The sequence below is a fragment of the Vulpes vulpes genome, chromosome 4 (genome assembly GCF_048418805.1).
Source record: "Vulpes vulpes isolate BD-2025 chromosome 4, VulVul3, whole genome shotgun sequence".
NCBI classification, from domain to species: Eukaryota; Metazoa; Chordata; class Mammalia; order Carnivora; family Canidae; genus Vulpes; species Vulpes vulpes.
This window is the reverse complement of record NC_132783.1, coordinates 82,819,400-82,833,597: the sequence shown is the minus strand read 5'-3', so window position 1 is coordinate 82,833,597 and position 14,198 is coordinate 82,819,400. Positions and strand designations below refer to the sequence as shown.

General features: G+C 37.1%; 1 protein-coding gene across 5 annotated transcripts in view; it reads left to right on the top strand.

Annotated features, from left to right (window-relative positions):
• The window catches only part of MICU1 (mitochondrial calcium uptake 1), a 247,048-nt gene that overhangs the window by 57,430 nt on the left and 175,420 nt on the right, over positions 1 to 14,198 (top strand). For all 5 annotated transcript variants that reach the window (XM_026004302.2, XM_072754993.1, XM_072754994.1 and 2 more), the window contains one exon: positions 1,451 to 1,612. In XM_026004302.2, the coding sequence (XP_025860087.2) occupies positions 1,452 to 1,612 (161 nt within the window). In that variant the 5' untranslated portion in view covers position 1,451. The remainder of the gene's footprint in view (positions 1 to 1,450; positions 1,613 to 14,198) is intronic.

Below are 14,198 nucleotides of genomic sequence, written 5' to 3'. Positions count from 1 at the left end.
TGAATGAGAACTTCCTAGTAATTCTCTTGTATGCTCAATTAGTCAGCCTTTGCTGTGGCAGTTAAAACTCCCAATTTTAGTGACTTTTAATCATAAACGTTTATTTCTCATTAGCATTCTATAGGTTGGCTGAGCTCTGCTCGCCCAGCTGGTCTTCACATTGCCTGGCTCCAGGCTGAGATGCGTTCATTATGGAACCCAGGTTGAAGGATCATGTCTGTCAGGGGCATGGTCTTTTCTTCGTAGAGTGCAGGAGCATGAGAATGCTAATAGCAATACTTCTTAAAAGTGCTTTGTGGAACTGGCCCACATTCTATTGGTCAAAGCAAGGTCCATGGCAAGATACACACCCAAAATGAAAAGAGTGTGGAAAATAGTATTTGCCTGGGATGGGGGGTGGGTAAGTGACTGGGTTTTGAACAATAATATGATCTAATACAGATGTTTCTGAGTTAAACAGTGAGAGGAACAGGTGAAATTATAAGTATGAAATGGAAGAATTTGGTGAGTAGGAGACCTTCCAAGGACCTGGAATGAAAAAGATTTAATTAAAACGCCCTGAGCAGAACCCCCAGGCCCCTCAGTTTCCCACATCTTTAAAATGGTTGTGCCACTTACAAATCTGTTGCTTTGCAATGCTAAATCCATCTTTCATTGTCCTTTTTGTCATACTAGAAATTACTCTCTTGCCACCTTTTGTTAAGGTTTGTCAGTTGAATGTCTAGAGGGAGACTAGAGAAGGGAGGAGTTTTTCTTCCTGATTCTTGTATGCTCTTCCTGCTTGCTCCTGTAGCACACAGTAGCCAGCAGCATGTGGAATGACCTGGTGCTCTGAACCCCTTAGGGAGTTTTAGTAGCAATACTCCCAAATGCATTTTCCTAGTGAGTTCCATACTTGAACATCTCCCCATGGGTACTTTTCTGAGTTCTACTGACATATTGAGTTCCTACTAGATGACTTTATAGTGACTTCTGTTGGCCTGGCACTTTAGTATATTTCTCAGACATCCGTGGTTGCATCCTCACCACAGGCCTATATCTCAGCCATGTTGAGAGGGGCCTCTTTACAGATTTATCCCTCCCCTGTTGTTCTGCATCACCCCTCGAAGTAGCAGCTGCTCACTTTATCTCTTCTTTTTAACCCTTAGTATTTTACCTGTGTTATAGTTAATAATGCTTTATGTTAAACTTTCCCTGTTCAAATTACTATTTTTTTTGTCTTCTAATTGTACTTTGATATATCAGGTTACAAGTAGCATTTTTCTCATACAACTATTCTGTGGGTTAAATGGGATATTATATGGTATTGGTATCGAAAAGTGTTTAATCTGCCATTGAGTTAGTCTGTAACGTTTGTTGGCAACTTTCATATGTTGTCTTCATCATCATCATCATCACTGTCACTACCCTACCACTAGTTAGGAATAACATTTCTACTTTTTATCCACAGAATGTTTCGTCTTAACTCCCTTTCTGCATTGGCAGAACTGGCTGTGGGCTCTCGATGTTACCACGGAGGATCACAGCCCACCCAGATCAGGCGACGACTAATGATGGTGGCTTTCCTAGGAGCATCTGCAGTAACTGCAAGTACTGGTCTCCTGTGGAAGAGGTGAGCATTTTTGGAGGATCCTCTTCCTGCATGTGCTTTCATTTATCCAGTTATCTTTGTTCTCTCAAAGGATTACATTGACTTCTGGCTTAACTATGTACCAAAATTTCTTGCCCAAATCATTTGGCATTGATAATATTTGTCTGTGAAATAAGATGCTTCAAAGAATTCAGCTATCGTGTCTAAGCAACAATAGGAAATATTCTGCCTCAAGGTCTGCCTATTTCTTCTGCTAAACATTTAAAATAATTAACCAATTTAATAATTTCAATAATTTTTAGATAAATAATATATAATAATAAATACATTTAATAATTCACCAGGTTAGCATGCTTAATTCACTGTTTTTTAGTATATTTACAAAGCTGCGCAGCCATCGCCATTTTCTGATTAGAAAAATTCTCACCGCTCCATAAAGAAACTCCATGCCATTTAGCAGTTACTTCCCACTTTCTCCATTCCTCTCAACCCTAGGCAACCACTGATCTACTTTCTGTCAATAGACAGTAAAATGGGGTAATGGTAACACCTGTCTCAAAGGGTTGTTATGAATATTAAATGAGTTATTATTTAGGTTATTAAAATAACATTTTATTTTATTTTTAAAGTAGGCTCTACACCCAGTGTAGGGCTCCATCTCCATGATCCTGAGATCAAGAGTTTCACACTCTATGAGCTGAGCCAGCCAGGTGCCCCAAGTTATTATTTGTTAAATCCTTAGAAAAGTGCCTGGCACATGACTTTGTAGATAAAAAACATTTATGTAGAAAGTACTTGGCACATAGTAAACTTTCTATAAATGTTATCTATTGTTATTGGATATAATATGAAGATGAGAAATAGTAAAGAAAGGAGATATAGAGTATTAGCAGAAAAGACTGAGTTTTCAAAAAAAGTTGGAGTTGTGATATAAAAGACCCTATATATCATGCCAGGAAATTGTGATTTTAATCTGTAGGCAATTATGAGTTATGAGGTTTTGAAACAAGAGACTGATCACAGACAAGTTTAAAGAAGGATTAGTACAGTGACAACAGTGAAATAAACCGGAGTGAGAAGAAGCTACTGACAGACACTAATACTAGTTTGAGATGATGATGAGGGTACTAGAACCTTAGAAAGGAGTGCATGAGTTTTTAGAAAAATTTCCAGGAAGAGAGACAGAGGGAGAGAAAGATCTAGACTGAGGGACACAGACAGAAGGAGGAAGAGAGGGAGGCCAAAGAAGGAAATGAGAAATAGGAAATGCACTTTTTGTCCTTTCACTGTAATAAATAGTAAATGCCTAGTAATTTCTTCAGGCAGATGTTTTCCTGCAACGGAATTAAGAGGACCCCATGCATGCGGATTTAGAATTGCCATCTTTGATATTGGACTAAGCCAAAGACAACAGACTATACCTGAGTTGAGAAGTTGTTCAATAGATTGAATATTTAAGAAATTACTATTCTTTTTCTTTCTCTGAGTCACTTTGTTTATACTATTCAGATTAAATGCAGATGTTTAGGTTATTTTATTTTTATTAATTTATATTGTTTTGCGTAACATCACTCCCAGAAAAAGAATAAGATGATTATTTGGAGGGTATGTAGAGCAAACATTCCTTTTTTTATTTTTTAAAGATTTTATTTATTTGTTTGACAAAGAGATAGACCCAGAGAGCACAAGTAGGGGGAGTGGGTGGGGGGGAGTAACAGAGGGAGAAGAAGAGCACAAGCAGGGAACCTGTGGGATCCCAGGACGCTGAGATCATGACCTGAGCCAAAGGCAGACACTTAACCCCTGAGCCACTCAGGTGCCTGAAAACATTCCTTTTTTAAATCATCTTTTAAAAAATTGTTAACTAAGCAGAAATAAAATGTTTTCCTAAGAAGTGGGATTTAAAGTTCTTCTTGAAAGAGGGCATAATATAGTTTTAAACTTGAAAAAAATTAAAGTTTACAAACATTTTAAAACTTTAAAATTCTTAAATTTAAACTACAAAGAATGATATGATCTAAAAAAAAAGTCTAAAACAGAAGTAAAGAAACAATCTTTTTTTTTTTTCCATTCCCAATCCCTTTTCCTGAACAAAAAATAATAACACAATAATACAGGTTTGAATCATACAAGTAAGTAACAAAGAATACAATTTGGAATGTTTGCCTTCAAACTAAAGTGAGTATATTCTGGGTTATATAATTAGATATGTGTAAAGACCAGGGGATCCCTGGGTGGCTCAGTGGTTTAGCGCCTGCCTTTGGCCCAGGGCACAATCCTGGAGTCCCAGGATAGAGTCCCGCTTCGGGCTTCCTGCATGGAGCCTGCTTCTCCCTCTGCCTGTGTCTCTGCCTCTCTCTCTCCCTATGTCTATCATGAATAAATAAATAAAATATTAAAAAAAGATATGTGTAAAGACCAGATATATACTACCCAAATCCACTAATATAAATTAACTTAAGTATGATCCTTTGAAACCATATTTCAGTACTGTTAGAGAAGGAACATTTGTCATTTTCCTTTTTTTTTTTTTTTTTTTTACTTCCTCAGCTTCAAAAAAAATACTGAAATCTAGTGGTAAGGATTCAAGGTTTACAATCTGGGTGTGTGGGTTTAAACTGCCTATATAATGTATCTAATGTCACATTCTTCTTCAGCCTAAAGTACTTCCTTTACTAGGAGTTCTTATGTGCTGGAGATAGATTCTGTCAGCTTTTGTCTGGAAATACCTTTATTTTGCCTTTACTTTTGAAGGATATTTTCACTGGGTATAGAATTCTTGGTTGACTTTTTTCTTTCTAGCAAGCTGTCATTCTGTTGTCTTTAGCTTTGATTTTGTTTTGTTTTTGTCTTGCTTTTCAGTATGGTATCTTCATTGTATTCTTTTTTTGTGTATTTGTGTATGTGGTAAAGTATATGTAGCATCAAATTTACTCTTTTAACTATTTTTAAGTTCATTAACATTAACTACATTCACAGTATTGTGTGACCATCACCACCAACCATCTCTAGAATTTTTTCATCATTTCAAACTAAAACTCTGGACCCATTAAACAGTAATTCCCCAGTCACCTTTCCCCCCATCTTTGGGTATTCTGGTTTCTCACTTTATGAATTTGACTATTCTAGTACCTCTAAAAATAGGATTATACAATATTTGTCTTCTTGTGTTTGCCTATTTAATTTAGCATAGTAATTTCAAGGTTCATCCATGTTGTATCATGTGTCAGAATTTCCTTCCTTTTAAAGGCTGAATAATTTTTCATTGCGTGTATATATACCATTTTGTTTATCCATTTATCTACCAATGAATAATTGGGTTATTTCCACTTTTTGAGTATTGTGAATAATACTGCTATGAACATTATTGCACAAATATCTCTTGCAGTCCCTGCTTTCACTTCTTGTGGGTATATAACTAGAAGTAACATTGCTGGATCATGTCTTCAGATATTTTTTGAAAAGTCAATAGTAATTCTTATCTTTGTTCTTATGTATGAACTATATCTTTATCCTTGGCTTAGTTTTATGACCCATTTTTTTAAGAAAGGGGCGGGGGGAGAGGCAGAGGAAGAAGGAGAGAGAATCTTGAGCAGGCTCCACACCCAGCATGGAGCCTAATGTAGGGCTCAATCCCATGACTCTGAGATCACCACCTGAGCCAAAACCAAGAGTTTGACAGAACTGACTGAGCTACCCAGGTGCCCTTGTTTTATGATTTTTTTATCACTTGTTTTCAACAATTTGATTATAATGTGTTTTAGTGCTATTTACTTTGTGTTTATTCTGTTTAAAGTTTATTGATTTCCTTAGACTATGAAATTAAAATTTTTATAAAATTTGAAAAATTTTGCCCATTATTTCTTCATTAAATTTTTCTGTCCCCATTTCTGCCGCATTCCCTCACATACACATGTTTTCTGGGACTTCATTCACATGTGTACTAGACCATGTGATATTATCCTACATATCATCAGGATTTTGCTTATATTTTATATAACCTTCTTTCTCTCTGGGCTTCAGTTTTGGAAGGTTTTTTTTTTATTCTTGTCTCTTCATGGTCACTGATCTCTTTTTCTGCAGGACCTTATCTGCTGTTTTCTCTCTAGTGATTGTTTAAGAAGATTTTGAAATTGTATTTTCAGTCTCTAGAAGGATCATTTAGAAGGGTCCCTGGCTGGCTCAGTCAGTAGAGCAAACATCTCTTGATCTCAGTGTTGTGAGTTCAAGCCTCACATTGGATGTAGAAATTACTTAAAAGTAAAATTAAAAGAAAATAGAAGTACCATTTAGAAAACATTGTTAATTGGAGGATCTGGAAAGATGGCAGCATAGGAAAATCCTGAACTGTCCTCCTACATCAGACCTACCAAATCTATGGCTGTATATGGATAACTTCCCTCTGCAAAAGATCTGAAAACTATAGGTACTGCTTTTCACAATAGAGAATATAAGGACCACACCAAGCTGGGAAGGAGAGGCAGAAACACAGTCCCACCAAAAAAAAAAAAAAAAAAACTTACCCCAAGAGCCCAAGAGTGGCAACATTCACTAGGCAATGCTTCTCCTGGAGGAATGAGGGATTGGTGCCCCACATTGGGTCCTCTGATACCTGGGATCTGCACTGGAGAGATAAGCCTGAGGATCTTTGACTTGCAAAATCAATAGGTTTGATATCCAGGAATCTAAAAATTCAATAGGAAACTGAGATTCCCTTCTTAGAGGGCTCATGTGCAGTCTTGCTTGCACTGAGACTCAGAAAAAAACCAGCAGTGTGAAATGGAATTGCCAGTGATTCACAGAAGGCCTATAATAGGTGTGGAGGTCCTTCCTGAGGAGCAAGGGATTCAAGCCCTGCACTGGGCACTCCCTATACCACCCCTACCCTAGAAAGACAAGCCCCCATTTTTTCTGGCTTGAAAATCATCAGGGCTTAACTCTAGGAGAGGTGGAGGGCCATAGGAAACCAAAACTGTGCTCTTAAAAGGCCCATCGACAGTCCCACTCATTCAGACCCAGCATATTGGAAGCAGTTTGAAAAGCATCTGGGCCATATATGAGGATTTATTCACTAATTTTAAGGCTTGTGCCAGAAAGGAAAGGTTCTGGGAACTTTCTCCAGGAATGGAACTGCTAGCAGCTACCATTTCTTTTGCCTTCCTTCAGCCTACCTGGCCCGATGAAGGCACCAGTTCTGACCATCTCCATCTCCATTGCTCATGCTATTTGCCCTGCCACGGCATTTCCCTGTGGACTGACCTGTCATGTTCTCCTCCAAAGCAACTCCTACCCAGCCTCGCCTGATGAGCAGTCTCATTCAGGACCAGTGCCCCTCCAAAGCAACTCCTTGGGAGAGTTGAGTTGGAGGCAGCCCTGCCCCATGAGCATACCCATAGCAGTGCAGCTAAGCCTCACAGCCAGCTACACCAGGTGCTGACCCCACTCACTATAAACACTCATAGCAGCTGCAGACTGGCCTCTAAGCCTGGCAGGCTGGGATCAGCCTCATCCACCAATGCACCCATAGCAGTTGCAACCCAGTCACAATAAGAGGGTGCATGCAGCCTACATTGTTGAGAGAGCTCCTAGAATGTATTGCAACTTAAACAACAAGCAACTTAAAATAGACTGCTATATACATAGGTGTTATATATGAACCTCATAGTTACATTACTATAAACCTATAACGGATACACAAAAGACCATGAATGCATAGCCAAAGCCATCCTGAGAAAGAAGAGCAAAGCTAGAGGCATCCCACTTCCTGATTTCAAACTATAGGCCAAATATATATTTATGAAAACAGTATGATACTGGCTTAAAAACACACGTAGATCAATAGAACAGACTAGAGATCCCAGAAATAAACTACATATGTGGTCACTTAATATTGACAGGGAGCCAAGAATAGTAAGATGGTAAGATAACAGTCATTTCAGTAAATATTATTGGGAAAGCTGGATAACAAGTGCAGAAGAATGAAATTGGATCCCTATCTTACCCTATTCACAAAAAATAATTCAAATGGATTAAATGCTTTAACATAAGACCCCAAAGTACACACTTGGAGGGGGGAAGTAAAGGAAACTTAGTGGAAAAGCTTCTTGACATTGGTTTTGGAACTATTTTTTGGATAACAAAAGGACAAGCGACAAAAGCAAAATCAGCAAGTGGGACTACATTAAGTTAAAAAGCTTGTGCACAGGGCAGCCCTGGTGGCTCAGCAGTTTAGCACCACCTTCAGTCCAGGCTGTGATCCTGGAGACCTGGGATCGAGTCCCATGTCGGGCTCCCTGCATGGAGCCTGCTTCTCCCTCTGCCTGTGTCTCTACCTCTCAGTGTCTCTCATGAATAAATAAATCAAATCTTTAAAAAAAAAAAAAAAAGCTTGTGCACAGCAAAGGAAATAAAACAAAAAGGCAACCTATGGATGGGAAAAAATATTTGCAGAGCATATGTCAGTTAAGAGATTAATATCCAAAATATATAAAGCTTACAGCTCAAAAGTGTAAAAACAGATGATCTAATTAAAAAATGAACAGAGGACCTGAATAGATGTTTTTCTAAAGTAGACATCCAGATGGCCAAACAGGCGCATGAAAAGGTGCTCAACATCACTAATCATCAGGGAAATGCAAATCAAAACCGTAAAAAGATATCACTTCATACCTATGAGAATGGTTAGTCTCAAAATAAGGCATAACAATTTTGGTATAGATGTCTAGAAATAGGAATCCTTGTGCACTATCAGGAATGTAAACTGACTTAACCACTTTGGAAAACAACATGGAGGTTTTTCAGGAACCTGAAAATAGAAAATATTCTAAAAATAGAATACCATATAATCCACCATTCCCAAGGAAATGAGAACAGGATCTTGAAGTGATATCTGGACTCCCATGTTTAATTCAGTGTTATTCACAAAAGTGAAGATACGGAGACAACCTAACTGTCCTTCAAGAGATGAATGTGTAAAGAAGATTTGCTACACACACACACACTCACAAATATTATTCAGCTTTGGAAAGAAGGAAATCCTGCCATTTACATCTACATTGATGGACCTTGAAGGCATTCTGCTACTGAGATAAATCAGACACAGAAATAAATATACTATTGTATGGTATCACTTATATGTGAAATTTCAAAAACCTGAACTGATAGCAACAGTCATTAAGACAGTGATTTCCAGAGGCTGGTGGTTGGGGAGTTGGGGAGTTGGGGAGGTGTTGGTCAGAATACAGCCTGCAGTCAGAATATATGTTCTGGGGTCTAATACATAGTGTTGTGATTACAGTTAATACAGTATTGTATACTTGAAAATTGCTAATAGACTAAATCTTAAATGTTCTCACTCAAAAATTATAATTATGTGATGTAATGGAGGTTTTAGCTAATACAGTGGTGGCAGATTGATACAGATAAGTATCAAATCAATACATTGTATGCCTTAAACTTACAAAATTATCATTAGTTATATCTTAATAAAAAACTGCTTTGATAATGTACTTTAATGCAAAATATACTTTCAGATAAGGATAAAGAAAACTAATTATCGTAATTATTAATATGAATCTGTAAAACTTGCGAAGATCTTGTGGAAAAGACCATCACTAATTGCTGACTGTTCTAGTTGATGGCCAGTATAAAAGGAGGGTCAAATAACAAATGATGTTACTTTTTTTTTTCTTCTCAAAATGTGTTATTTTGAAAAAGCACAAAACAAGTTAACTTCAGCCACATAAAAATATTCTGTAATTTTATTCCTTCCTTTCTCTTTATGGTACTGATGTCACAAGTTACATCTTTTATATTGTGTATCCATTAACATTTTTTATGATTAAGGCTTTTTTAATGTTTGATTTTTGAATTTCTTTTGTAGAATTTAAAGAGATTTACACATCATTATAGGACAACAGTATTCTGTATTTGTCCATGTATTTGCCTTCATTGATGAGATTTATACTTTATATGCTTTCATGTTGCAGTATAATATATTTCAACTTGAAGAACTTCCTCTAGCATTTTTTTTTTTTTTGTAATGCAGGTTTGGTAGTATGAACTTCCTTAGCATTGTTTATCTGGGAACATCTTTCTTTCTCCTTGATTTCTAGAGGACAGTTTTACCAGATATAGTACCTTTGGTTGGCAGTTTTTTCTTTCAGCACTTTCCATATTTCATCCTATTTCTTTATGGCCTATAAGGTCTCAGAGTTTTATGGGATCCCCTTGTACATGATGAGTCACTTTTCCCCTGCTAATTTAAAAATTCTCCCTTAGTCTTTGACTTTTTGGCAATTTGATTATAATGTGTCTTGCTGTGCATTTCTTTGGGTTCCTCATCTTAGAAGTCTGTTGAGCTTCTTCCGTCTGGAAGTCCATTAACTTTCCCAAATCTGAGTTTTCAGGTGTTCAAGGTTTTTTTTTGCCATATTTTCTTTCAGTGAACTTTTTTTTAACCTCTTTCTTTCTCTTCCTTCTCCTTCATGTATGCATTGGTTTTCTTGACCTTATTCTGTAAGTCTCTTAGGCTTCTTTTGTGTTTTGTTCCTCTGACTGGATAATATCAAATGATCTGTCTTTGAGTTTACCTTTGAGTTTATCTTCTGCTTGATTGAGTCTGCTTTTGAGCCACCCTAGTGAATTTTTCGATTCTGTAATTGCACTCATCAGCTCCAGAATTTGCTTTTTTTATCTCTCTGGATAGTAATTTTTTAATGCAGTGTTTTCTTGAGCTTAGAGAGGATCTTTATTTTGGATATTTTGAATTCTTTTTCAAGTAATAAATATCTCTATTTCTTTAGGTTCAGTTTCCAGAGATTTATATTGCTCCTCTGGGCCACATTTCTGTTTCTTCACGCATCTTGCAACTTTGTGTTAAGATTCACATTTTTGAAGAATCAACCACATATCTTGATTTTTATAGATTAGCTTCATACAGAGGAAGACCCTCAGCAATCACCCCAGTTACAGATTATGGTGCCTCTAAAACTTTTGGGAAAGGATACAGCTCCTCTGGGTCTGCGTGGGCAGTTTCTCAGTTGGAGAAGCTTTTGCAGGTTTCTTATTCAAGAGCTTTTGAGATCTTGCTCCCTCTGGTGTTTATCTGCAGCACTGCAAGTTCTCTGTGCTTAGCAGCCAGCCACCTACTCCTCTCATCAGCCGCCAGGCATCCAAAGTTGGCCAGCTCCCCATTACCACCCCAGGTCAGGCGAGGTGCATGCCAGTATTTCAGGCAGTCTTCTAAAAAAACTAGAATGCCAGGCACACCTTCCACTTTCTTCCCTCCCTCCTGAGGGAGAAGACTTGTTTTGTCCCTTCCCCTAATTGTGCTAAGCTGTGCCAACTCTGCAACTCTAAGCTGTGCAAATCACCTCCCACTTTTCTTTTTTCTTATCTACCCTCAGGAATGCAAAAATGCTATCTTCCATCAGCACTCCAAGTGAGGTGAACAGAAACCAGTCCCTTGAGTAGCCCTCTGAATAGCTGGAATGTTGAACACCCTTCCATTCTCATTCCTCCCTGGAGTGAGAAACTGTGAGCTGGAGCATCCTCTCCTGGTACTGAGCTGTGACTGCTTGGGGGAGGGACTGACATGGGTAGAGTGAAATTGCTTCTCTTACCCATTTCCATGTGTCATTTTTTGGCATCATGTTTTCCTGGTGCATTACTGCTGCTTAACCAGATTTTGGGAATCTCCTAAAGGTACTTTGATCTGTACATTGTTGCTAAATCAGTGTTTCTGTGGTAGACAAAACCTGGGACTTCCTATTCCGCCATCTTGCTGACATCCATCCATGACTTTATTACATATTTTTCATTGTGTAGGTTAACTTTTTGAGTGTCTGGATTTTTTTTTTCCTTTAAAAGTATATTGATTTTTGTACTGACAGGTAGTTAACTTATTGGAGAATCTATTTGATCAGCTGGAACTTGTTTTTAAACTTTTTTTTTTCCCCCAGCATGGTTTAGATAGAGTATCCTTTGCTCTAGGGCTAAGTCAGCCCTACTAATAAGACAGGACCCATCTGTTGTGTTTACTAAATGCCTTGAGTGTTCAGTGATTTGTCACAGCTTGAACACTTCCTGCTTGTGAATGCTAGAAATTATTTGACCTATAGCTCTTTGGTAATTGTTTCTTGTCTAATATTGGATACTTTAATCCTAAGAGTGTACTGTTTAATATTAACAAGGGAGGCTCCATTAGGTTCATGGAACTTTTTCTTTGTGTATTTCCTCCTCTCTGGTCCTTTTGCCCACCAATTCCAGTCACCTCAGCCTCTCCAAACTATGGCCTCAACTTAGCATGGTCACTCTTATATTGCTTGGGATCCTGTTCCTGATCTGGAAAATGTCTCCAAGTAGAACTTCAGGACAACTATAGACCTACTTTTTTTTCAGATAGTTGCTGTCTATTGTTCAGTATCTTAAAATGTTTTATATATTTTGTTAGATTTTCTGTATTTTTCCCCACTCTAGGAAGGCAAATCTAAGTGTAGTTACTCCATTGGGGTTGAAAATAGAAGTCTTCTTTCTGTACATCATTATATGTCATCGGTTCTATAATGTTTAAATCACTGTATTATTATATCATTACCACAGTGGAGTCAACTATCAGGAATAAAATAGGGAAAAGACAAAATGACTCTTGGAAGTGTGCAATTCTTAAGATGTTAAAAGTTGCAGGGGTATAATAGGGTGTAACCTGCCTACTACATATAAGCAGCATTCAGAGTATCACGGGATATCAGCCTGTATGTTTTTCAGAAGAAATTATGAATGCCATTCAATTAATTGGACTGAATAAAGCAGTGTGGTTAGGAGGGTTTCTGGTATACCAAATGATATTGAATGTCTATAGATTTTCTTTTTTAGAACCTAAGGTTTTTGAGAAATCAGGTTAGAGTCACTCTTTCCAGGAGGCTTTTCCTGAACCTATTCTTTGTCCTTATATATTCTTTATCAGTTGGCTTATCTGTTTTCCCTATTTACTGTGACTTTCTTGATGACAGAGACAGTCTTACTATATTTATCTTAGCAACTAGTGTAGCTCCCACAGCATTTGAATGAAGAAATCTTTTCTTTGTGAATAAATACTTTAGGTCTTCACTTTATCAGCCCATCATCATTTGATTCCACAAACTCTTCAGAAGGAAATAAAACAGGGAAATGATCCAGCCTTGATCACTTGGGGTCAAGGTTAAAAGGAAATTTGAACTGTGGTCAAAAGATTGATTTTGAACCAGGTGGGAAAACCTATAGTGAGTTAGTTTCTTGTTGCTTTTAAAAAATTTGTTTATTTTGGGATACCTGGGTGGATCAGCGGTTGGGCGTCTGCCTTTGTCTCAGGGCGTGGTCCTGGCGTTCTGGGATTGAGTCCTGTAGTGGGCTCCCTGCAAGGAGCCCGCTTCTCCCTCTGCTTATGTCTCTGCCATCTCTCTGTGTCTCTCATGAATAAATAAATAAAATATTTTTTAAAAATTGTTTATTTTTAGGATTTAACCTTTTTAAAAAGTTATTTTTCTTACTTATAAATTCAAATACTATTTTGCCTTTGTTAACATGCATAAAATACTATTTATAAGTAAGTGAAATAACTATTGGTTTTTATATTCTTTAAATAGTTACGTAAAAGGAATGCATTAAGAATTTTCTCATATTGTACTTTAATCCCAGCATATATTTTTCCAATCCCTTTCTGGTCAATATAGATAAGGATTTCCATTTTTGTTCCATAATCAGCCATAGCCACATTGCCTGCTTTCTCTGTATAAGGCACTGGGTTGGGAACTCTGGATGATTGGAAGAATAGTGTCCAATCTTTCTCCCTTTTTTTTAAAGTTTTAATTATTATTCCAGTATAATTTATGTACAGTGTTTACATACACATTAGTTTCATGTGTACAATATAGTGATTCAACAATTCTATATGTTACTCAGTGCTCATCACATTGTGCTCACTTCAACAGCACATACACTCAGTGCTCATCACAATAAGTATACTCTTAATCCCCTTTATCTCATGTTACTCATCTGCCCACTCCCCTCTGGCAACCATTAGTTTGTTCTTTGTATTTAAGAGTCTTTTTTTTTTCTTTTGTTCATTTGTTTTGTTTCTTAAATTCCCCATATGAGTGAAATAATATGGCATTTGTCTTTTTCTGACTGATTTATTTTATTTAGCATTTTACCCTTTATACCCTCTAGATTGATCCATATTGTTGTAAATGGCAAGATTTCATTCTTTTGTATTGCGGAGGAATATTCCATTGTATGTGTATACACCACATCTTCTTTATCCATTCATCTATTGATGGACAGTTGGGTTTCTTCCATATCTAGAAACTTTTGCTACAGGTCTCACATTTAGGTCTCTGATCCATTTGGAGTTTATTTTTTTGTATAGTGTAAGTACTTTGGTTTCATTCTTTTCCATGGAGCTGTCTTGTTTTCCCAACACCTTTTGTTGAAAAGACTTTTTCCCATTGCATATTCTTTCCTCTGTTGTAAATTAATTGGCCATATAATTATGGGTTTATTTCTGGGATCTTTGTTCTGTTGATATATGTGTCTGTTTTTGTGTCAGGACCATAGTGTTTTGATTACT